Source organism: Schistocerca cancellata, chromosome 8, assembly GCF_023864275.1.
Source record: "Schistocerca cancellata isolate TAMUIC-IGC-003103 chromosome 8, iqSchCanc2.1, whole genome shotgun sequence".
Classification (NCBI taxonomy): domain Eukaryota; kingdom Metazoa; phylum Arthropoda; class Insecta; order Orthoptera; family Acrididae; genus Schistocerca; species Schistocerca cancellata.
This window is the reverse complement of record NC_064633.1, coordinates 137,936,978-137,961,665: the sequence shown is the minus strand read 5'-3', so window position 1 is coordinate 137,961,665 and position 24,688 is coordinate 137,936,978. Positions and strand designations below refer to the sequence as shown.

General features: G+C 40.9%; 2 protein-coding genes across 3 annotated transcripts in view; one reads left to right on the top strand and one right to left on the bottom strand.

Annotated features, from left to right (window-relative positions):
• Positions 1-13,763, bottom strand: part of LOC126094743 (uncharacterized) — a 40,924-nt gene extending 27,161 nt beyond the window's left edge. Inside the window, exons 1-4 of one of the 2 annotated variants that reach the window (XM_049909293.1) lie at positions 13,659-13,763; positions 13,226-13,389; positions 7,741-7,950; positions 4,706-4,859 (exon numbers count right to left, since the gene is read on the bottom strand). In XM_049909293.1, coding sequence (XP_049765250.1) covers positions 4,706-4,859; positions 7,741-7,950; positions 13,226-13,243 — 382 coding nt within the window. In that variant the 5' untranslated portion in view covers positions 13,244-13,389; positions 13,659-13,763. Of the gene's footprint in view, positions 1-4,705; positions 4,860-7,740; positions 7,951-13,225; positions 13,390-13,551 lie in introns of both variants that reach the window. The other variant, XM_049909294.1, reaches the window with a different exon arrangement.
• A 204-nt stretch (positions 13,764-13,967) lies between these two features.
• Positions 13,968-24,688, top strand: part of LOC126094686 (RNA polymerase II elongation factor ELL-like) — a 308,602-nt gene continuing 297,881 nt past the window's right edge. Inside the window, exon 1 of the mRNA XM_049909209.1 lies at positions 13,968-14,097. Within this exon, the coding sequence (XP_049765166.1) occupies positions 13,969-14,097 (129 nt within the window). The 5' untranslated portion in view covers position 13,968. The remainder of the gene's footprint in view (positions 14,098-24,688) is intronic.

Genomic DNA, 24,688 nt, shown 5'->3' with positions numbered 1-24,688 from the left:
CAATGAGCTGCCAGTGACCAATACTGGAGAAACACAAGCAAACAGTAACAAATGTACAAAAACAAAATTCTATTAAAAAAACTCTTGTAATGCTAGTACAATACAGGGTGATTCAAAAAGAATACCACAACTTTATAAAAATGTGTATTTAATGAAAGAAACATAATATAACCTTCTGTTATACATCATTACAAAGAGTATTTAAAAAGGTTTTTTTTTCACTCAAAAACAAGTTCAGAGATGTTCAATATGGCCCCCTCCAGACACTCGAGCAATATCAACCCGATACTCCAACTCGTTCCACACTCTCTGTAGCATATCAGGCGTAACAGTTTGGATAGCTGCTGTTATTTCTCGTTTCAAATCGTCAATGGTGGCTGGGAGAGGCGGCCGAAACACCATATCCTTAACATACCCCCATAAGAAAAAATCGCAGGGGGTAAGATCAGGGCTTCTTGGAGGCCAGTGATGAAGTGCTCTGTCACGGGCTGCCTGGGGGCCGATCCATCGCCTCGGGTAGTTGACCTTCAGGTTTCATAACTAACCTTTTTCGTAGGACTCTCCATACAATTGATTGTGGAATTTGCAGCTCTCTGCTAGCTCTGCGAGTCGATTTTCCTGGGCTGCGAACAAATGCTTGCTGGTTGCGTGCTACATTTTCATCACTCGTTCTTGGCCGTCCATAACTTTTCCCTTTGCACAAACACCCATTCTCTGTAAACTGTTTATACCAACATTTAATACACCACCTATCAGGAGGTTTAACAGCATACTTCGTTCGAAATGCACGCTGAACAACTGTCGTCGATTCACTTCTGCCGTACTCAATAACACAAAAAGCTTTCTGTTGAGCGGTCGCCATCTTAGCATCAACTGACGCTGACGCCTAGTCAACAGCGCCTCAAGCGAACAAATGTACAACTAAATGAAACTTTATAGCTCCCTTAATTCGCCGACAGATAGTGCTTAGCTCTGCCTTTTGTCGTTGCAGAGTTTTATATTCCTAAAGTTGTGGTATTCTTTTTGAATCACCCTGTATTCAAGCAAGGCACACTTAAGCGACACGAGTTTTTATAATTAGGTTTGGATCTAAATGTGATAATGGAAGTTCTGTTGAATGCACACATATGCACATCATGTGCTGTTATTTCGTGCTGGCTGATCCCACAATGCTGGAACTGCTGTTCAGCAGGTAGACTGGGTTGTTTCAAGTAGAATGGGTGGAGCGAGAAAAGATGTGGGAACTGGGATAAGAAGTTGGGGAAAGTAGGCCGATATCCTTGACTGAGGCGGCAGGTGTACAGGATAGACCTGAAGGAGGTTGAGGCAGCAGTTACGAGGGATAGGAATGTGACACGTGGGTACTGAAGCCAGTGAGTTTGTGTAGTGCACAATGATGTAGAGCAGTGGATAGGGAGGAGCACCTGGGAAAGTAGCTGTTGTTGTTGTGGTCTACAGTCCTGAGACTGGTTTGATGCAGCTCTCCATGCTAATCTATCCTGTGCAAGCTCCTTCATCTCCCAGTAACTACTGCAACCTACATCCTTCTGAATCTGTTTTGTGTATTCATCTCTTGGTCTCCCTCTACAATTTTTACCCTCCACACTGCCCTCCGATGCTAAATTTGTGATCCCTTGATGCCTCTGTGCCACAAACTTCTCTTCTCCCCAATCCTATTCAATACCCCCTCATTAGTTACGTGATCTACCCACGTAATCTTCAACATTCTTCTGTAGCACCACATTTCAAAAGCTTCTATTCTCTTCTTGTCTTAACTATTTTTTGTCCATGTTTCACTTCCATACACTCCATACAAATACTTTCAGAAACGACTTCCTGGCACTTAAATCTATACTCTATGTTAACAAATCTCTCTTTTTCAGAAACGCTTTCCTTGCCATTGCCAGTCTACATTTTATATCCTCTCTACTTCGACCATCATCAGTTATTTTGCTCCCCAAATAGCAAAACTCCTTTACTACTTTAAGTGTCTCATTTCCTAATCTAATTCCGGCAGCATCACACGATTTAATTCGACTACATTCCATTATCCTCGTTCTGCTTTTGTTGATGTTCATCTTATAACCTTCTTTCAAGACACTGTCCATTCCGTTCAACTTCTCTTCCAAGTCCTTTGTAATTCTGTCAGAGAAAGCAATGTCATCGGCAAACCTCCAAATTTTTATTTCTTCTCCCTGGATTTTAATACTTACTCCAATTTTTTCTTTTGTTTCCTTAACTGCTTGCTGAATATACAGATTGAATAACATCGGGGTGAGACTACAACCCTGTCTCACTCCCTTCCCAACCACTGCTTCTCTTTCATGTCCCTCAACTCATAACTGCCATCTGGTTTCTGTACAAATTGTAAATAGCTTTTCGCTCCCTGTATTTTACTCCTGCCACCTTTAGAATTTGAAAGAGAGTATTCCAGTCAAAAGCTTTCTCTAAGTCTACAAATGCTAGAAACGTAGGTTTGCCTTTCCTTAATCTTTCTTCTAAGATACATCGTAAGGTCAGTATTGCCTCACGTGTTCCAGTATTTCTACGGAATCCAAACTGATCTTCCCCAAGGTCGGCTTCTACTAGTTTTTCCATTCATCTGTAAATAATTTGCGTTTGTATTTTGCAGCTGTGGCTTATTAAACTGATAGTTTGGTAATTTTCACATCTGTCAACACCTGCTTTCTTTGGAATTGGAATTATTATATTCTTCTTGAAGTCTGAGGGTATTTCGCCTGTCTCGTACATCTTGCTCACCAGAAGGTAGAGTTTTGTCAGGACTGGCTCTCCCAAGGTCGTCAGTAGTTCTAATGGAATGTTGTCTACTCCCAGGGCCTTGTTTTGACTCAGGTCTTTCACTGCTCTGTCAAACTCTTCATGCAGTATCCTATCTCCCATTTTATCTTCATCTACATCCTCTTCCATTTCCATAATATTGTCCTCAAGTACATCACCCTTGTATAGGCCCTCTATATACTCCTTCCACCTTTCTGCTTTCCCCTCTTTGCTTAGAACTGGGTTTCCATCTGAGCTCTTGATATTCATACAAGTGGCTCTCTTTTCTCCAAAGGTCTCTTTAATTTTCCTGTAGGCTGTATCTATCTTACCCCTAGTGAGATAAGCCTCTACATCCTTACATTTGTCCTCTAGCCATGCCTGCTTAGCCATTTTGCACTTCCTGTCGATCTCATTTTTGAGTCGTTTGTATTCCTTTTTGACTGCTTCATTTACTGCATTTTTATATTTTCTCCTTTCATCAATTAAATTTAATATTTCTTCTGTTACCCAAGGATTTCTACTAGCCGTCGTCTTTATACCCACATGATCCGCGCTGCCTTCACTACTTCACCCCTTAAAGCTACCCATTCTTCTTCTACTGTATTTCTTTCCCCCATTCCTGTCAATTGTTCCCTTATCCTCTCCCTGAAACTCTCTACAACCTCTGGTTCTTTCAGTTTATCCAGGTCCCATCTCCTTAAATTCCCACCTTTTTGCAGTTTCTTCAGTTTCAATCTGCAGTTCATAACCAATAGATTGTGGTCAGAATCCACATCTGCCCCAGGAAATATCTTACAGTTTAAAACCTGGTTCCTAAATCTCTGTCGTACCTTTATATAATCTATCTGATACCTTTTAGTATCTCCAGGACTCTTCCATGTATACAACCTTCTTTTATGATTCTTGACCACATGTTAGCTATGATTAAGTTATGCTCAGTGCAAAATTCTACCAGACAGCTTCCTCTTTCATTTCTTAGCCCCAATCCATATTCACCTACTATGTTTCCTTCTCTCCTTTTTCCTACTGTCGAATTCCAGTCACCCATGACTATTAAATTTTCGTCTCCCTTCACTACCTGAATAATTTCTTTTATCTCATCATACATTTCATCAATTTCTTCGTCATCTGCAGAGCTAAACTTTTACTACTGTAGTAGGCATGGGCTTCGTGTCTATCTTAGCCACTATAATACGTTCACTTTGCTGTTTGTAGTAGCTTACCCACACTCCTATTTTTTTATTCATTATTAAACCTACTCTTGTATCACCCGTATTTGATTTTGTATTTATAACCTTGTATTCACCTGACCAAAAGTTTTGTTCCTCCTGCCACCGAACTTCACTAATCTCCTCTATATCTAACTTTAACCTATCCATTTTCCTTTTTAAATTTTCTAACCTACCTGCCCGATTAAGGGAACGGGCATTCCACGCTCCGATCCGTAGAATGCCAGTTTTCTTTCTCCTGATAACGACATCCTCTTGAGTAGTCCCGGCCCGGAGATCCGAATGGGGGACTATTTTACCTCCGGAATATTTTACCCAAGAGGACGCCATCATCATTTAACCATACAGTAAAGCTGCATGGCCTCGGGAAAAATTATGGCTGTAGTTTCCCCTTGCTTTCAGCTGTTTGCAGTACCACAACAGCAAGGCCGTTTTGGTTAGTGTTACAAGGCCAGATCAGTCAGTCATCCAGACTGTTGCCCCTGCAACTACTTTAAAGGCTGCTGCCCCTCTTCAGGAACCACACATTCGTCTGGCCTCTCAACAGATAGCCCTCCGTTGTGGTTGCACCTATGGTACGGCTATCTGTATCGTTGAGGCACGCAAGCCTCCCCACCAACGGCAAGGTCCATGGTTCATGGGGGGAGGGGAAAGTAGCTATGTTAAACGAATAACAAAATGTTGATCATACATACCTTGCCTCTCTTTCTGTCTCATTTCTGTTGTTTTACTGATAGCATCCAAAATGCTTTTATCATGGGGTTGTAGTCTTAAAGCACACCCATAAGACAATAGTGCTTCTGTATAGTGTCCTGTGGCAAGTTCAATTTCACCTTTACGGAAGTAACCCTGCGGAAATAAGTGCAATATTATAACAACAATTTTCCACCCTGTGTTGGATGCACGCATGCATGAGAAGAGAGAGAGAGAGAGAGAGAGAGAGAGAGAGAGAGAGAGAGAGAGAGAGAGAGAGAGCGAGCATTTCCCATCTGTAATAATATTTCTACCAGAAATGAAGAAATCTACGGAATTTCCATTCTGTATCTACAAAACATATGTACTGCTTCTTTTTCTTTAAATTAGTACTCTCTGCTACAGATATTACAGTTTAACTAACGAACTGGCCCATGAACATTAAAATGCTTGCCAAACTAAGAACCTCTTGAGTGTGAGATCGCAAGTTCAATCTTTAGTAAGAATCATTTTCAAGTGTAATGTTAACAATTACGACATGAAAAATATTAGTTGCTTATGACTCAACTTGTGCATCACGGGAGTGACAGACAACGACTGACCGGGAGACGCAGAGATCAACCTTTTACGAGATGTACGTATTATGTGGACACTATATTGTGGCACTTGTAAGTGGGGAGTGTTTTGAACTATGTTGGATAACATATCAGTAGAGGTCGGGTCTAAACTACCACTGCCAGCTGCAGCAAACAATTGCACTGCAGCCACTACAAAATGCTTTGTGTTTTCCAATTTGCTTTGTGTCATAAATTACTTGTTTCTTCCTTATTTTGAAATGAATGAAGATACTAATCTTGGTGCATAAAGGGATTTGAATGCAACTCTCATCACAAGAAAAGGTATCAGCGATCTCTATGACTGTTACCCCAGTTCTGCTTTTGTGGAAGCACAGAATGTGGATGTAGTATGGCAGTCTTTTGATAGAGATGGGGCTTATTCCTCTGCACTGTTCCTCTCCCTCAGGCAGAGTTATTTGTTTATAGCCGTGGGCAAATGCCATGATAAACTGTTCACATATTACTTTCACAAAATGAAAATCTTATACATTCATTCAGGAAATGTTCAAAAGAAGCCATTAACTTGCACCATGAACACTGAATGAAAAAATAGCATGCCACAATGATCAAAATGGTTCGCACCAACACCACCAAGAGGCAAACTCCTTCAGAGTTACTAACCATGCAGGACGTTCCGCTAGTTTCCACTCTTAAAGAATGCCTATAGAATGGTACTGTTGTAATAGGGTGATGAGAACTGCTGGAATGTGATGGCATGCAACAGAATACGAAACAGTGTGTGCAGCTTAAAGTGAAACTGGCTATCTTACGGTGTACCTGCAGATAGTGCAATAATATGTTTTAAAATCATTGAAAAAAGAACAAAAATCCAGAGCCGGAATTTGTCCAGTGGTTCCAGGTGGTGCGAATTGCAGTGTCATCCACTTTAGGAGGGATAGTTTGCTCTAATGGAGTATGATTTTTGTACATAGACCATGAATTCAGCAGACGCAAGTTATTTTGACCAGCTACCAACCGAAGGCGTGTTCATACTGTAATCATTGCTCTCTTACTCACATTTTTCCACTCTTGCTTGCTGTGATGTAAATATTCCCTATTGTCCTTGCCAGATCATGCACAGAGAAAGAATCTAAGAGGGGCAGAGCGCCTCCAATTTCTCGCATCACAGTAAATGACTTTCCAGCCAGTTTGCCACCCAGACTAATAGCGTAACTTTATATGAATTCATTAAGGCATTTATGTTGTTTGATTTTGATACAACTCTCATCTCAAATTTCCACGGTTCATTTCATATGCATTTCCCCTTCAAATCCTGATTGGCCAGAGTTGGAAACAAATTCCGTACTAAACAATGGGGTAAGTTTGTTCATCTTGTCTACAAATTTTCGAGCTGATTTCACAGTTCATCAAGTTTATGCTTTGTTTGAAATTTCAACATCTTAATTAGTTGTGCTACCATCCACAGTTCCCTTGAAATCACAGTAATCTACGTGTTGCACAATTTGTTGTGCATTACGTAGTAGGTCACTATCACGCACATCCTATACATTGCATCGAGCCTCCCGGAAATGCGCAAACACAAGTTTTTGTAATCGATATTTAACTGAAGACTGGATTAACTACATGAATCTAAACCTGTTTCAATATCACTTTCCCTTTCACTCGTTAAATGCAAATCGTCATTCTACTAAACTACGTAGTCTGCACAATCAAGTGTGTATGACCACTTACCCCAAACCTCGCCAGGTTTCGAGAGGGTGCGTTTCTGGATGAGGTATCTAATATATTGCTTCCCCCTACTTATACCTCCCGAGGAGATCACGAATGTAAAATTAGAGAGATTAGAGCGCGCACAGAGGCTTTCAGACAGTCGTTCTTCCCGCGAACCATACGCGACTGGAACAGGAAAGGGAGATAATGACAGTGGCACGTAAAGTGCCCTCCGCCACACACCCTTGGGTGGCTTGCGGAGTATAAATGTAGATGTAGATGACTCGTCCTGCAGAAAAACTAATATTTCATCTGCCACTTCTTTCTCACTCTGGAAATTCCTTGGGTTCATTTCTGATGAAATGTGTACTTCAGTAACCATTGTTGTACAAATAATACAGTATTTCTTTTGTTCATCACTATTATTGCTCTGCTTTGCTTTGTATTACCACCACTAGCACTATAGCACTTCTGAGAGTTACTTGTCGACTAAGCATTTCAACTACTCTCTGCAGGCCCCTTGTTGTGCTTACCATTAGATACCTCCAGTCCCACCCCCTGTTGCCATTAGCAGGCAATATTGTGGTTACGTGTAGACAATAGGTGGGGTGTCGAATGCTATATCATTAGCCTTTTGCGACCTGACACTCAGCAGGTTCCTTGTTAGTCAAAGAAAATTGTGTAATAGAAACATAAGCATAATAACATACAAACTTAAGTTCTAGAATGAATAAGTGAAACTTACATACTTTGGGCCAATCAGGTTTCAGTTTTATAGCCTGTCTCGCATCCTCCATTGCTAGGGGATACTGTTGTTGTTTGAGAAAAGCTAAAGATCTATTACTGTAAAAGGTGTGGTCAGATGGATCCAACTTTATTGCATTTGTGTAATGCAATACTGCTTCAATGTATTTCTTTTCCTTCACACAATCATTTCCTTTCTCTTTATGCTGTTGTGCCTGGTTAAAAAAAAAGAGAATTATGAGTACACCACACAATTCAGTGTTATCTGTTTATGTTAAGTAACATTTCTTTCTGCTGTCTCTGCATTGTCTTCCTTTCTAGTTGATTGCACTATCCTCTTTAAATAATATCTTTTGTTTTCAGTTTTTCTAATGCTATAAAGATAACTCTTAAATCCTAACAAAAATCACTGTGCTCACAACAAAAATCACTGTGCTCACACAGATATTAAGTTAAAAATTGGAGAAAGACACTAGTTATTTAATATAACCCAGGAGACAGCAGCCTTTTTTTTTAACTGTAGTGATTTCTCTTAATTTCACTATGTTACACTCAGCTTAGTTAACCACGAATCCTTTACACAAGATTAATATTAATTTATTAACACATACTCTGACAGCTGCTTAACTTTTTTAATGTATTCCTTGATCTATGACACATGCCCGGAGACTTCAATTCAAGTTGGGATATATGGAATAGCATAGAATTGAAAATTAATGAATTTTCAATTCTGTGCTTTCCTATTAATTATTTCTCCATCCTCATTCCTGTAATTTAATACTACAGCATATGATGGATGTTCCATTATAGTACTCATGAAAGCAATTTCCGTTCATGATAGGATCACGTAGAGGTTCTAAGTTAGTTAAGTTAGCTATCAGTCTACATGACGATCAAACAATCAAGCATCAACTCACATGAAGAATGAACAAATAATTAAGCTTGATTTGATGCTACAAATAACATGAAACAACAACTTGTGCCATCTGGATCCTTCCTACCAACAACAGCTTATCTTAATTGTGCAGATGGGAACTCTCCTGCAGTGTCTCTTATGTTCCCATAACCTCAACCTTCATTAGTCATTCCTTTCCCTGGTCCCATTCTAGAACTACACAGGCCTGTATTCCACCAAGGCACCCACAGTATGTTTACTTCTCCCTTATTCTTGGGGATAATTTAGACAGAATACTAATGGTAAATGGAAGTGGTTTAATTGTCTCATCAGATTAGAAAAAAGTCAAACCCACTGAGACAGAAATTGAAACTGCATGCGAGATTTTCTGTATGAGACTCGGTATCAATGGCGGGAATGATGTTAGCAACCCTCCATGATTCACAGTCACTGTAAAAACTTCTAAAGAAACTAAGAGTTCTGCACGACAAGTATAAAAGAAATCATACAGCTATAGGTAGGCAGACGCTCAATGGAACAAATTTGGCTGTCAAGGGGGCAATGTGCGAGGCCTTTAACAACCACTGCTACAAGCATATTACAAAGGATCTCTCATAAAACCCAAAGAAATTCTGGTGTACAGGATGGCAGACAGTGAAGGAATATTTTAGGGAATTAGTTTAAAAAATTTATCTCAAAGGCCCAGTGGAATCTTTACAAGTTTTCTCCCCGAGTAATTCACACAGTGTCTACGTGACACCAGTCGCTTGCCTTTCAAAACCAAGTCTGTTCTGTCCAGTTAAAGATGCTGACAGCAAACGCCCTGGGCCCTCTGCTGAAACTGCTAACAAATTCATGCCGTTGGTTGTCGCCAATAGCGTGCACGAGATACCGATCGCGTGTGGGCATGCTGGAGTGTTCCGCGGTGCAGAACACAATTGCTTCTCTCTCTTTTAATCCAGACCTTGAGCAGAACAGACGTCTTTTTGGAAGGCAGAGCCTCTGGCTCTGCTTTTCACGACCGGTCACCAACTTAAGTTAACATGAACCGCTTCCCCTTACGTTTCTCATTTTAATTAATTTTTCGACCTCAGAGTGGCCTAAACCTAACTTCTGTCCCTAGGCGCGCCCTTTGTACTCTGTATATCCTCTTTATTGTACTTCATTTCCTGTTATGTCCTTTAACAACAGCCCTGAACACCCACTATCAACTGACGGCTCGACCTCCTCCACACTGCTGCCACAAGGCATATTTAACAACATTCTTCCCCTTCCCTGCCATTTTATACATTAACATTGGTGTCATAAGTTTCTCTCTCCATCCCCAAACCACGTAATATTTTACAATTGGTGTCAGGAGCGGGATGTTAGATTGGTCCCTCGTAAACTTCCCCTAACTTTTGCACTGGTGGTTATTAGCAGTACCAAAGTTAATGTTTACACACACACACACACACACACAACACACACACACACAACACACACACACACACACACAACACACACACAGGGGGCGGGGGAGAGGAAGAGGGTGAGGGGGGGAGAGAGGAAGAGGGTGAGGGGGGGAGAGAGGAAGAGGGTGAGGGGGGGAGAGAGGAAGAGGGTGAGGAGGGGGGAGAGGAAGAGGGTGAGGAGGGGGGAGAGGAAGAGGGTGAGGAGGGGGGAGAGGAAGAGGGTGAGGAGGGGGGAGAGGAAGAGGGTGAGAAGGGGGAGAGGAAGAGGGTGAGGAGGGGGGAGAGGAAGAGGGTGAGGAGGGGGGAGAGGAAGAGGGTGAGGAGGGGGGAGAGGAAGAGGGTGAGGAGGGGGGAGAGGAAGAGGGTGAGGAGGGGGGGAGAGGAAGAGGGTGAGGAGGGGGGGAGAGGAAGAGGGTGAGGAGGGGGGGAGAGGAAGAGGGTGAGGAGGGGGGGAGAGGAAGAGGGTGAGGAGGGGGGGAGAGGAAGAGGGTGAGGAGGGGGGGAGAGGAAGAGGGTGAGGAGGGGGGGAGAGGAAGAGGGTGAGGAGGGGGGGAGAGAGGAAGAGGGTGAGGAGGGGGGAGAGAGGAAGAGGGTGAGGAGGGGGGGAGAGAGGAAGAGGGTGAGGGGGGGAGAGAGGAAGAGGGTGAGGGGGGGAGAGAGGAAGAGGGTGAGGGGGGGAGAGAGGAAGAGGGTGAGGGGGGAGAGAGGAAGAGGGTGAGGGGGGGAGAGAGGAAGAGGGTGAGGGGGGGGGAGAGGAAGAGGGTGAGGAGGGGGGAGAGGAAGAGGGTGAGGAGGGGGGGAGAGGAAGAGGGTGAGGAGGGGGGAGAGGAAGAGGGTGAGGAGGGGGGGAGAGGAAGAGGGTGAGGAGGGGGGGAGAGGAAGAGGGTGAGGAGGGGGGAGAGGAAGAGGGTGAGGAGGGGGGGAGAGGAAGAGGGTGAGGAGGGGGGAGAGGAAGAGGGTGAGGAGGGGGGAGAGGAAGAGGGTGAGGAGGGGGGAGAGGAAGAGGGTGAGGGGGGGAGAGGAAGAGGGTGAGGGGGGGAGAGGAAGAGGGTGAGGGGGGGAGAGGAAGAGGGTGAGGGGGGGAGAGGAAGAGGGTGAGGGGGGGAGAGGAAGAGGGTGAGGGGGGGGAGAGGAAGAGGGTGAGGGGGGGGAGAGGAAGAGGGTGAGGGGGGGGAGAGGAAGAGGGTGAGGGGGGGAGAGGAAGATTACATATGAGAGAGAGAGAGAGAGAGAGAGGAGAGAGAGAGAGAGAGAGAGAGAGAGAGAGTTGTGCCGTATAACTCACCTCATTCCACACCCTTTAAGGCTTTCCTTTGTGATGAGATTCATGGAACACAAAGTGTAAAACAATGAAAAACCCAAGGAAACTTAATAGTAAAAATGTTAGCTGATAAGAATATTTCAAATGTCAAGACTACCACCACTAACACTGCCAAGTTTGTACATTTATCAATTACAGCTAAAAAGAATTCTGGAGAGTGGGAGTCTTGCATTTGCTTTAAGACTCCATCTTTAGAATTCACCCTTCAGAAGAAAAGGAGAATGAAATCTTCGCAAAATAATTCATAAAGAGATGAAAATGCCACAAATCTATCTGTAGCTGCACATTATACAACTAGGGCCTCCCGTCGGGTAGACCGTTCGCCTCGTGCAGGTCTTTCGATTTAACGCCACTTCGGCGAGCTACGCGTCGATGGGGATGAAATGATGATAATGAGGACAACAACACCCAGTCCTTGAGCGGACAAAATCTCCGACCCAGCCGGGAATCGAAGCCGGGCCCTTAGGATTCACAGTCTGTCAAGCTGACCACTCAGCTACCGGGGCGGACTACAACTTGGTAACTGTTCTACATTGAGTTGAACAACTTAAACCTTACCCAGTCCATTATAATATTTTATAAAGCTTTCCACATGTGTGGGAAGATGGGCTGGTCATTATTTCTCTTCTCGCTTTTAACTTTTTACAGGCCCTGCTTGAAAAGAACACAATACTGGAACACGAAAAAAGTATAGAGAGACACATTCTCAGTGTGTGACATTGTTGCACACTGTCATGCTATAAGGTTATATGTCATCAGAGAAAGCATCCAACCACAAAAACAACTTTTTAAGTCCAATAATAAGCAACAAGTTTGTTTGTGTGGTTGATAAAAATTGCCTTCAAAAAAATTTGGTTCCCTGCGGCACACAACAAGGGCACTCACATCTGGGGCCAAGCAGGGGCTGCATCCTGCAAACTCCCCCAGTTCTCAGGGAAGGGAAAAAAAATAGTGTTATCAGGTGTTTTTCTTCTTGTCAACTCCAATTCCAAAAAGAATTCCTGTTATTGTAGAGTGTGAAAGGTGGTGGTTAGAAATTACTAACTCACATCTGTACATTTAAAACATAAAACACTCCATATCCTCTTGTCTAGCCCCCCTACTCCTCACAAACTATCTACAGACATGTTTGGGGTACAATGATCTCCACCTCATTCTATCACTTACTGAATATCTGTTTTCAGCTCAGCCCACCTGCATTGCTCATTGTTTCGTTTCTGTTTATCTTACACTTGCAGTTTGTACAATGCTGTAAGTGGTATTTGTTATTTTGTGTTTTAACTCTACACGAACAAATTACATTTTCTGATTCTCTCCATTTTTCATTCACTTATATGAGTAAAGTTACTGAAGCACCAACAGTTTTATAAGTATGAGTAGCCAAAGTGTAATCATTGTAACAGTTGCATGTAAATAAAATGAAAACCAATGCTGATTAAGTCACTCCTTGGCAACAACTAATGAGAATTAGTTGTATGTTCCATATTGACAGCCAAAAAAGCGTAATCTTAACGATAATACATGCAGACTGGCGCAGATGCAGTGTTCAAGATACAATAACTATATAGACACTGGTAAGACTTCAACACAAACTGCAGTTATTAAAGTTTATATGCAATTTGTTCAACATAATCCCGTAGGTATGTATATCTTCACTGTTCTGTATGAAACTAAACGTGTCCAACGCATAACAAAATTATTGCGGAGAAAATTATTCCTCTATTAGCTTTGTTACTGTTCTAAAAACGTGTTTGAAGTTGGTTCCTTATCCATCAGCACATTTTGTTCTCCTTTCACATGACTATAAAAACTGTATTTACCTCTTCTTTTTGGTCCATTATGGACTCTCGTTTGTGTGTTGTATATGGGAGTCTGAATACTCTGAAGTGGGCAAGCCGAATCCACAGGCAAAAATACGCTTTGCTTGCGATTCCTGGGCGTATTTCTTGAAAGAAGGAAAACTTCAGCGTGAAGTGCTCTCAATCTGTGAAAATAATTTCATGAAAATTATACAGTAGCTATCAGTGCTTATTACTGTGCTTGAAAGCCGGTATGAACGGGTACAGCAACATTTACTTGCGTAATGGCAATAACATGTGAATATGTAAATATCACTTTTCACGACACACCGCTAAATAATATATACCATTCATTTATTAGGGAATTCGCCAATATTCAGTATACGAATCTGTAGCCACTGCAGTTTAACACTTCAAAATACAGTTACATATCTCAATAATTGCATCTCCTTACCTCACATCACCAGTTATGCATTTGTTCCTTACACACCATTACTTGTCAAATCCCTTAGAACCCTTCTGTCTGTATTTACTTGGTGTGACACCTGGCGGCATAACTGTAAACCAAAAGGATGATGAAGCTAGTCAATGAATATTCTTTGCAATATTAAATTGCAGAAAAATTATAAATTTTTGTAGTTTTTAGCTATAATGTTTCATAATTGTAATATAATAAGAACTATCTTAAATTATTGTTTCACTATAAGTCTCTCAATAGATTTCCGTCCGTCAGCTGGTCTGCCAGTTCAAACGATGAGGCAGAAATGGCGGAGCTAGTGGAAGGTGTTCAGTATGGTTTGTCATCGCAGGGAAATAATAGTGATAAGTCGTTGATATTTGTGAAACTCACGGATTCTGCGTATCGTGCTATTGAAAGCTATTTGAAGAATCAGGTGAGTAACTGTTACTGTCTTATTAAATGATTTTCTGAAACAGACCTCAAGAGATTTCGTCTGCAGACATTTATCGTCGCCATATTTTCACATCATGTTGATTTCATATGGCAGCTTTGAATAAATTTTTTACGTACTGTACCATAATTACATTGCTTGGAGGTTTGATTCATAAACATATGTCAATATTTGTGTGAGGTCGTTTTCCTGAGGAACCGTCATTAGCTGACGCCACGTCAACAAGTAGGCATGAAAATTAGGTTGGCGATGTAAGTAAACTTGTTTTAACTGCCTTCCGACCATAACTCCACTGTCTACATTGTGTATAAATACGCAGTCGTTTAGAGAAAGTGATATTATATAGTGACACTGGACATCCTTCATATGCAGTCGTCTTATATGTTGTATAAACATCTCTCTAACCGTGTTCATCCAAGCAATACAAACAGCTACGACTGATTCCATTTAACATCATGAACTTTTTCCACGTAGTAATGCTATATCGTTTACTGTATGTGAAATATTTACCCTGGTTTTTCACTATCTCCTTAGGACAATGCCATGTAAACTTTCCCATGTTGGACAGGTCAGAAAGGCTACAAGGATTCACCCTTATACTGCAGTTAGGTGTTATGTTTAGAAGCAGCCGTAAAAACCTTAGAGATTAACGTACTCGGCTCCTTTGAAACATTTTTTTTATTCCCTATAAATGCCAGTTCATGTGTCATCTGGAAGTAGAGCCTTATAAAAGATAAACAGCATACCATCCTATGTGCAAAATTCAGTGTGTAAAATTACATCTCTGTATTCTGTTATGGAGAAGTATTAACTTTTTTGTTGCAAAGAGGATATCTTGTAGCACTGCTTCCTCAATGTATCTGGTTTCTTACTATCAAAATATAACATATATTGTGTGTATTGTACTGTTCACGGCAGTCTCTCTTCTTTGTTATCTCGTTTAATATAATTGTTGTTCAAACTTCCATGAACCATATGTTCCTACTTTATTCCTAGAAGTTGATTCAAACACAAATAACTTGTGTTAGTGCATGGAATATGACTTGAGTAACTAACTTAACAGATGGCACTTTATTATAGAATATCTATCAAACCAAATTCTGAAGTTCCAGCTCAGTGAAGACACAGATGTATTCTTCTCATAAAGTTGCTAGATTCTCCACATATGTAGCTTATTCATTGCTATTAAAGCTAGTGCAAACAGTTGAACGTTGCCAGTAATGTGCATTTCCTCTTCAGATGGCACATACAGTTAATTTACTTGCTTCCTGGCAGGTAAAAATCCCAGTTTTCTGTTTCTCACTCCCTTGTAAGGCAATAATACATGGTCCCTTTCAGCATTAGTAAACTCTTTACATTTTATCACATGATGAAATGATTATATTCCTTGTGATGCTGTAGATACAGATTTTATATGCAAGGAGCTTTCAGTTGGCATTCTATATATTACAGAACTTAGTACTGCAACAAAACAGGCATTACAGCAGCAGATTAGACAAGCTGTTCATGAAATGTATCAAGGGCCTTTTTTTTATATAGTGTGTATCCTTTTCTACTCTACACATGCTATAGTCAGTCTTAACTCTTCCTCTTCAATGCATTGTAAAATGTGAACCATTTCAAAACTTAATGAGACAAAGCATTGCTTTCTTAAAATATGTTTCATATACATCACTTCATTACCATTAAAATTGTGCTATTGTAGAGTAAATTTGTGACTGACACCATATATAACAAAAGATATGAAATGGTAACCATGTTTTGAAGGCAAACAAAAAGCGTTCTCTCAATGGTGTGTTCATTTTTTGCAGTAATTGTGCTTTACCAATAGTGGTCAGTGATGACTGCTTGCATAATTAACAGTAGAATGTATTTCATTTGAAGAGAAACTTACACCATGTGAATGTCTGTGATATTCTTTGTTGATCTCTCAAAAGTTCACCTAATGCAAAATAGTTTTGTTTGACTGCCCGTTGAGTATGTCAGCTAAACTTCTTTTATTGGAGTGTGATGGAGGCTTAGAACATTTTAACCATGTTTTTGGTACCCACATTTATATTACATTCTGAACTAACAATATTATGAAAAGGTTAGATTGGTAATCACCGTGTAGCAGTGAAGATGATTTGCAGGCAGGCACAATAAAAAAGATTACTAAACACATAAGCACTTGGCCAGAAGGGCTACTTCTGAAATACATGACCACTGTTTATGGCCGCCGGGGCCAGACTCGCAAAGCTGCATATTGACCTGAGGAGTCTGGCCCCGGCAGCCAGAGACAGTCATCCTGTGTGTGTGTGTGTGTGTGTGTGTGTCTGTGTCTGTGTCTGTGTCTGTGTGTGTAGGTAGGTCAGAACAAGACCTTTCTGCCACAAGTCTTACATGTTAAGTAGTCTTTTTGTGGTGCCTCTCTATGACACAGTATCTGCACTAGCAATCTAACCTTTTCGTAATTTTCTTTATTCCATCCAGGATTTTCTGTTGCTTGATTCTGAAGTAACAGGTATAAAACATTCATGGTAGAAATGAAAATGATAAACCTGATCTGTTATTAATAATGTCAACTGTTAAATTTTCTTCATGTCTCGCATGCCTTTTGTCTGGCATCCTATGTCAATAAATAATAATAATAATAATAATAGTAATAATAATAATATGATTTGGTTGAATGGAAGAACTTTCAAAATTTCATCTGTTTTCTGCTGTCTCATCATATAGTTCTAATCTTTATTCCAAGTTGTGTTGTGTCCTACATATCTGCTTATGGGTTTGTAAGACTTCACCATATGTATCATGAATAAAGTGACCATCACACACAAGACAGATTGTCAGTGCATGGGCCTATGTAAATGACACTTTCAGTCTTGATTCTGTGATAAAAATTATAGATTTCATCACCAGTAGATTACAGAAAGAAAATTGCATTATAATAAGACAGACAGCTGCCTTTCAAAATAGTGTTCATTTAAGTGAGATGTTGTGCCAGGAAGTTAGCATTTATTGCAGCAGCTCTTTACACTGTGTATTGGTGAAATGCATCGATTGCCAACTGTCACGTGGGTTTGTGATAGTGGTGAAATTTCTATGCTTTTCACATAATTTCTTTTGTTACTTGTGCTTGAACTTCCAAGCAGTTTTAACTCCTTACTCTCCACCTTCAATCTGATGACCAGCCTTTGATGTCCCCCAAAGCGCAAAATGGTATTTAGTGTTTGAAAAGTACAACTTTAGTTTATGCAAATGGAAGCACAAATTAGTAAGTCAAATATAGTGGCTCATGAAGTTTTTTATGAATGCAAGAGAGTGGGATTTCGAAATTTCGTAATTAATTTTCCATTTTCAGTGTGTAGACTAAAGAACCTAGAATATTTTCTCACCGCTTGGCATGGTAAATGCACCATTTGCGTCGGTTTTATGTATAGGTTAGCACAACCACTGTGTTCCTTTAGCCTTTCGTCTCCCCTCCCCCCCCCCCCCCCCCCCAAGCCTTAACGCCCGTGTGTTGTGTAAATTTCACGTTCCTTCCGCTCACCCTCTCTTGTCCGAAATGAAATTGATGTTACCACTGTGCGAATGGATATATTAAAATACCTAACACGGCGGGGTCATTGTTTCCTGCTTATGTAATGCAGTGCGCGTTGTTTCTTTTTGTGCGTTTTAATCGACTTTATAATTTATTATTTTACTGGGAGACGTGTGTCGTACCTCATTTAATTAGACGCCAAGTGGTGGTGTCGAATGTTTACGAAGTAATAAGTTTGATTTTACAGTACGACCACTTTTGAAATAAAGACCTTAAGATGACAAGGGTCTGAAAATAGCTACACTATCTTTGGCACCACTGCATTGTGGAATGTACGAAAATCTATATTCTCTTGTCGCTTGGGAGTTGAGGCAAGGCCACATATGTTTATATACTACGGCCTGAGATTAGATCGAAACCCATTTTACTTAAGTTGAAGAAAAAATCATGACATGTTTTACTACTAGAGTAAATTGGTCTCTATTTATTTATTTATTTATTTATAAGTAAAACAATCCTGCCATTTTATCCTGAAAGGTGTAACGCGTGTATCATGTTAAACGTAAATCTTTCGTTAAATATGACGTAATATTAGATACGCCTACTTCTGCACGTGCGTTATAAGGCTTATGGTGTACTTCATTTGAAGTAAATACCGGCATAATCCACCAATGAGTGGAGATGGAACTGCACGTTTGCAGCTATATTCATACTCAGCCGCTTGTGTTACAATAAATTAATACACGATATGGCGTGTTAATACAGCAAGCATCCTTTGGTGTTCGTACACGTAAGCACAGTTCAGTATCTGTTTGTTTATTTATTTTTACTCGTGATATTTGCCCTCACTGTGTGTGGGTCTGCCGCAACACTTTGCCTTATTTGTCAAAAACGTGGTTTTCCCCCCTCGTTTTTATTGTAAAACTGGGGAACATTTAGTTCCGTTTAGCGCCCTTAGTTACGTCACTCGAAAAGTATGTAGGCCTAAGTTATTAGACCATCTTATGAGTAGAAACACGCCAGAAGTTCCTCCCACTTACTATAGAGTTGTACCGGTGAATGTTGTTAAGTATAATCTACGTTGCAATCATCGTAAAGTTAGCACGAACTCAGAATGTGCAGAATTTGACTGCCTATTAAGTGCTATATTGGAAACTGCAGTTTAGAAGGCTCAGAACTTTTAGAATCCAAAAAACTGCTGCGCTATATTGTATGATTATAGTTCCCATATAGTTGACAAATATTCATCGAAATATTGTTGAGAGTGTTTGCAGATAAGGGTGAAGAATTGTTTGAACTTTAATATTACTTTACATACTTGTGTAACATATTTAAAGTTAAGACATTTAAGAGAAACACTTTTTAAGTGGGCAATAAAGGACATACATTTATCCAATTTGGGATTAATATTCCTGATTATAGTTATGCTCTAGAAATTCAGAATTGAATGAAGCCTGTTGGAGATTAAACATCATCAAAATTATACACTACAGGTCTGGAGTAAGATTACATATTTCTTAACTGGGAAAAATTGATAAATGCGTGTTAGGAAAATATCTGAAGCAGTTTAGTTTTGCTATCGATAATTGTACTGTTTGCCTCTTTTGCAGATATTTTTCAACAAAGCATTGAATAACTTAATAGCACCTAATCGAAAATAGGCCTTAAAATAATTGTAAAAAACTAAGTAACGTGTAACTTACGGATCAAAAAGCAAATAGTACAAATTGACATTGAGGTCATAGGACATGTTTTTGTAATTTGAGCAGTTAAAGAGAACAATTGGGTCGACATCAGAAGGAATAATCATAAGAATAAAAATGGCTTGCCGTCATTTTGAATAACCAAACCTTGTTTTCTAATCAAATTCCCGATGTGGTTGAAGTGGAAAGTTTGGTCATTGTGTATTGTCAGTTGTGACTTTCTCAAACATGTTACTTAAGTCGGCATTGGAGAGATTCTTGCTGGGCGAGACAGGAAAACTAATAAATGGATCTGGAAACAGATTGGAGTGGAAGTCGTAATGGTGACCATAATGAAACTGAAACGAGTGGACGGGACATGACTAGCGTATTCAACCGAGAAAGGTATTTGTTGTTCTCTAAGAGCAAGGAAAAAGAGAGAGCCGATAACCTAAAGGAAGAGGTTAGATGACGTTGGATACACAAAATACGCGGAAAAGTCAAGAGGAAGCCTTTATCTAGTGTCAGTTGGATAACAACCATAATGAATATATTACAGAAACGGGAGAATTTGTTGAGTTCATGTTTATTTAGGAAACAAATTATGTTACCCTAGTGAAAGTACGGTTTGTTGTGTGTCGTCTGATAACCCTTTTCATCGAAAAATCGTGTTTATAAAAGATCCTGGCCATTAGGTACCTGTCCCAACTCAGTAAATGCTCTAGACTGCTGCTGCTATAGCCCACTACTGCATTAACTACGTAATTGCAAAAAAAAAAAAAAAAAAAAACAAATCAATCCAGTTGAAGTAGTTGGAAACAGATGCTGTTTGAAATGCAATGATAGTGATGATCTGAGTGGTTGCATTTAGCCAACAGCCGTCATGGTATTTTCGTTTCATGGAAAGTGTCGGGAGCACTGATTATGACACAGGAAGGTAATCTATGTTGCTGTATTTGGGAATTTTGAGGCATTTAAACATGTTTACCAGGGGGAAAGTTTTCAGTGATTAGATAATGCCTCTTGAAACGATTCGAGATGTTCGCTGAATATTTTATGAATGTGAGAAGTAAAAGTTGTGTAAACTCTCTATTCTTCAAATTCATGCTAAGTGCGGACACGTATGTGTTCTTTTTAAGGACGCGCACCGCTGAGGTAAGATGGGGAGGGGGGGGAGAGAGAGAGAGAGAGAGAGAGAGAGAGAGAGAGAGAGAGAATTGTAATTGATCAGCATGGACGCACATGAGCAAGAAACAGGTGAGGAAATTAGTGATATCGCATGTAACATCAGCACCAAATCTGTTTCAAAATAGTGATACCATCCGTCTCGGAAATGAGAATAACATGGCCGTTACTAAAGTGGACAGTGCAATGGTTCCTCTGATAGTCGACAAGCAGACATCTGGAGGGTCATAAAAGTTTTAAATACTTTGGAAGCATCTTCCATAAAGATAACATTGTAATCGAAGTGGAGATAACAGTTGGTGGCTAATAGAGCATGTTTTATTGTTGCACACACACAAAGTAAAAGAAATCAGCCACACATCAGTACGATTAGAATTTACTTTAATTCCGGTCATTGATCTGAAACAAAATATCAACAGCTATTGATTTCCGCCCATAAAGACTATCTTCAAATCTGAATAGAAAAGATGTAGCGTTACACTATTCCACTGTCACCAAGCCAAAGTGGCATCGTCGTATGTTATAAACAGAGTTAGCTTAGCATCGTCGGGCAGTTTTAATATTGCAATGCAGGCAACGCCGCAGTGCCGGGAGAAGCGTGTCAACGGCGTCGCCGTTAACAAAAAACTACGGTTAGATTCTACGAATCCCTTAATCACCAGAATAAAACGTGAGTAAACAATTTTACTAATAGAATGGAAACGTCTGAGAAATTAAAGCGATTCTGTTAAATGACAATGAATTGATAGACCAGTGCGAGCAGCCTGGTATTCTGAATCAAATGAAAGCAAGGAACTTGGGCTATGTAAAAGATCTCTTGTGGCGAATAGAAGGCTCTAGACGACTGAGTCACCGATTAAGGAGAAAGGACAGCACTGACGAAAAACGTGAAGAGGCGAGACAATAAATGCATAATGGCAGCCACTGACTGTAAAGTAATGGAGAAGCAGGGTGCAAGTACATGGTCAGCTAAGTCTCTGAATTCTACGACATGATGACGTGATTGGGTGAATAAACATGGAATAACGGTATGTAGTGGCTACTTTGCAAATACGAGCAGTGTTCCAGTGAAATACTGGACAGGCTGTTTGTGTTGAATGGTAGAAATACTGTGGAGTTCACAAGTGCTGTGTCGCCAGGTCTCATGCGCTGAGGTAAACGTTGCCCTTGTGACCTCGTGGGTTCATTGGAATCTCAGCAGTGACAGTCGTGTATCTACCGAGCGAAGGACTTGCATATATGGAAAACTGAAATGGAATGATGTGACGCAGTTACGTAACAAGAGCGCAGTGACAGGGATCTGCCGTGTGCAGAAGCACGCTTTCGTTAACATCGGAAATGATAGTGCTGAGCCATTATTTTTTGTGTCAGATAACGAATGTAGGAGATAAGTCTGCATCCGTCCGTGCTGACAGCGGTTGCTTATTTACTATCGGACAGTGACATTGTGTCCATATTGCAGTGGAAGGGAACTTGTTAGCTATTGTGCATATAAAAATTAGCACTTGAGTTGCGAACTGTATTTAACTTTCAGAAGTGCTGACATAAGGCGTCACAAAATGAACATAAGCACTGTTTTGATGGGTTCTGGCGCTAAGGTGCAACCTACAGCGTACTAGTATTGGACAGAAGGTATGTCGTATAGGCGAAGAAAGCTTCACTTGTGCTAGCAATATTTCATGGTTGAGCAGCACGTTGCTAATCGCCTGAAGTACTGCAGAGTGCCAAAAATAGGGTTAGTGCCAGCTGACTGTGTAGTAGATACGCGAAGCAGTTACAGTAGTCCAGCCGCCCCTACACACACAGAACCCAGAACCTGCCCTCTTATCGCATGATAGACGGGAAAAATCATTGCTTCTGTGCAACTCCGTTGTTATTGTATTTAGTCTGAAGACTAATTGGAAGCAGCTCTCCACACTAGTCAGTTATCTCTCAAAATTTTCCTACATTGTCAGATTAACAATCATTACTTTCTTCATGAGGGTTTTTTCATTACTTTCTTGATTTCTCAATGTGTATCCCATCAACTGATCCCTCCTTTTAGTCAAGTTGCACCATAATTTTTTTTCTACTGCAGTTACATTCAGTACTCATTCATTACTTATACGGATTTACACCTCTAAATTTTTAGCGTTGTTCTGTAACCACATTTCATTAGCTTCTATTGTCGTCTTTACTGCTCATAGTCCACGTGTCACTTCCTACGAGGCTATACTCCACACAGATACCTTCAGAAAATACTTCCTAACATTGCAGTTTATATTCGATGTTAACAAATGCCTCTTACCTTAGAAACGGTATTCTTGCTACTGCCAGTCTGCATTTTATATTCCCTATACTTAGGCCGACGTCAGTTACTGTACTGCCCAAACTCCAAAACTCGTTAAACGACTTCACTCTTTGACAATGTCCATCCACTCTGTTAAACAGATGTTCCAAACAAGCTCTTCGCCGTCTCTGGCAGAATGACAGTGTCATAGGCAGACCTTCAATTTTTATTTCTTACCTCTGTACTTTCATTCTCTTCTGTTTTTAGTTTGTTTCGCCGCTTACGCAGTGTTCAGTATGAATTACATGGTAAGGCTGCAATACTATTACCAGACAGCGATCTACACCACAGTTCTTGTTCGTTCGCTACCTGTACACTGGCTTGAGAGAGAGAGCAATCCAACGTGAGAATTATTTCCGTATTAGTACAACATGTTGAAAATGGAAAATAAGAAAAGGAAGAAGACTGATATTTGAGTAACAGGTTGTTTTATCACGAAGGTCAAATAAAAGAAAAACGCAGTGGGGGAAAAAAGCGGATACCACAGTAATAATCTCTGTGTAACAATTGGAGGCGCAGGCTTTACTCGAAATGTATAACTGTACGTTTATTAGTTATTGACAATGAATTAAAAGTTATTACGTTCTAGCAAAATTGGCGTTATTCTAGAAGGGAGAAGAGTTCTATCCTTACCAAGGACATGAAAGAAGAAAGCTAGAATGTTTTCGTTTCCCTGTAACTACATACAGGATCCAATCAGATGTGACCACAGCATGTGGTAGACGTCAACGTGCAATAACCACTCACTGATGCCAGCACTAGCATTGGAGGGTATAGAGTAAAGCGCGTTTGAGGGACGCGAAAAATAGTGCAGTCGTTGTCTGACACGGAAACTGAGCGATTTATCTGACGTCCAAAAGAGCGTGATCATTCGCTTTCCGGCCATACTGTTGGCATGCCGCCATGGTTAAAGTGTACGGTGCACGCCACAATAGCCCCATCCAAAACCGGTGCCGAGGAAGCTGTGGTGTACCATGGTCCATAGATGATAGGGGTGAACGATGGCTGCGGAGATGTGTACGGGCGAATAGACGTGCAAATGTAGCAAGTGTCTCCACAACGAGCGTTGTGGGAGTAGTACGCAGCTGGAACCTTGTACATGCACCCATGCTGATTGCTGCTCATCGGCGACGAAGGCTATAATTTGCACGCCAAAAACGCAACTGGAAATCCACTGAGTGGCGACTGGCGGCCTTTTCAAATGAAGCACATTTTATGCTCCATCGGTCAAATAGCCTTTGGCTTATTTGGCCCTGCAACAATCGTCCTAAGGGTCCAGGCCGGAGAAGGGAGCGTTATGATCTGTGGAGTGTTTTCGTGGCGTTCTTTGGGTGATCTCATCGTTCTGGAAATGATAGGGGAACAACATAAGTAGCAATTCATCCTTGGGACCGCGCCCACCCCTACTTGCAGTTAGCTCTTCTTCGGCTTAATGACGTCTACCAGCAGGATAATGCAACGTGTCACAGAGCTCGCAGCGTTCGTGTGTGAAGATCACCAGGATGAATTTATCGTACTCCCATGGCCACCAAACTTCCCTGAATTAAACCCAGCCCAGAATCTGTGGAACCACCTCGATCACGCTGTACATGCCAAGGATTTGCAACCGAGAAACCTAGCACATTGGGCCTCAGCACTAGAGTCGTCCTGGCTCTGCATCTCTGTCGGCACCTTCTAGAACTTCATTTACTCTCTTCCAGCACGTCTCGTAGCGGTCCTATGGGTAATCATGCTTTTGACAGGTGGCCACATTGTGACTGGAAAGTGTAGAAACGGAAGCTGTGCTCCATTGGTCTTCGATGCATTTGCACGAAACTTAGATATACTGTGCTAGCGTGAAAAGAGGCAGTGCAG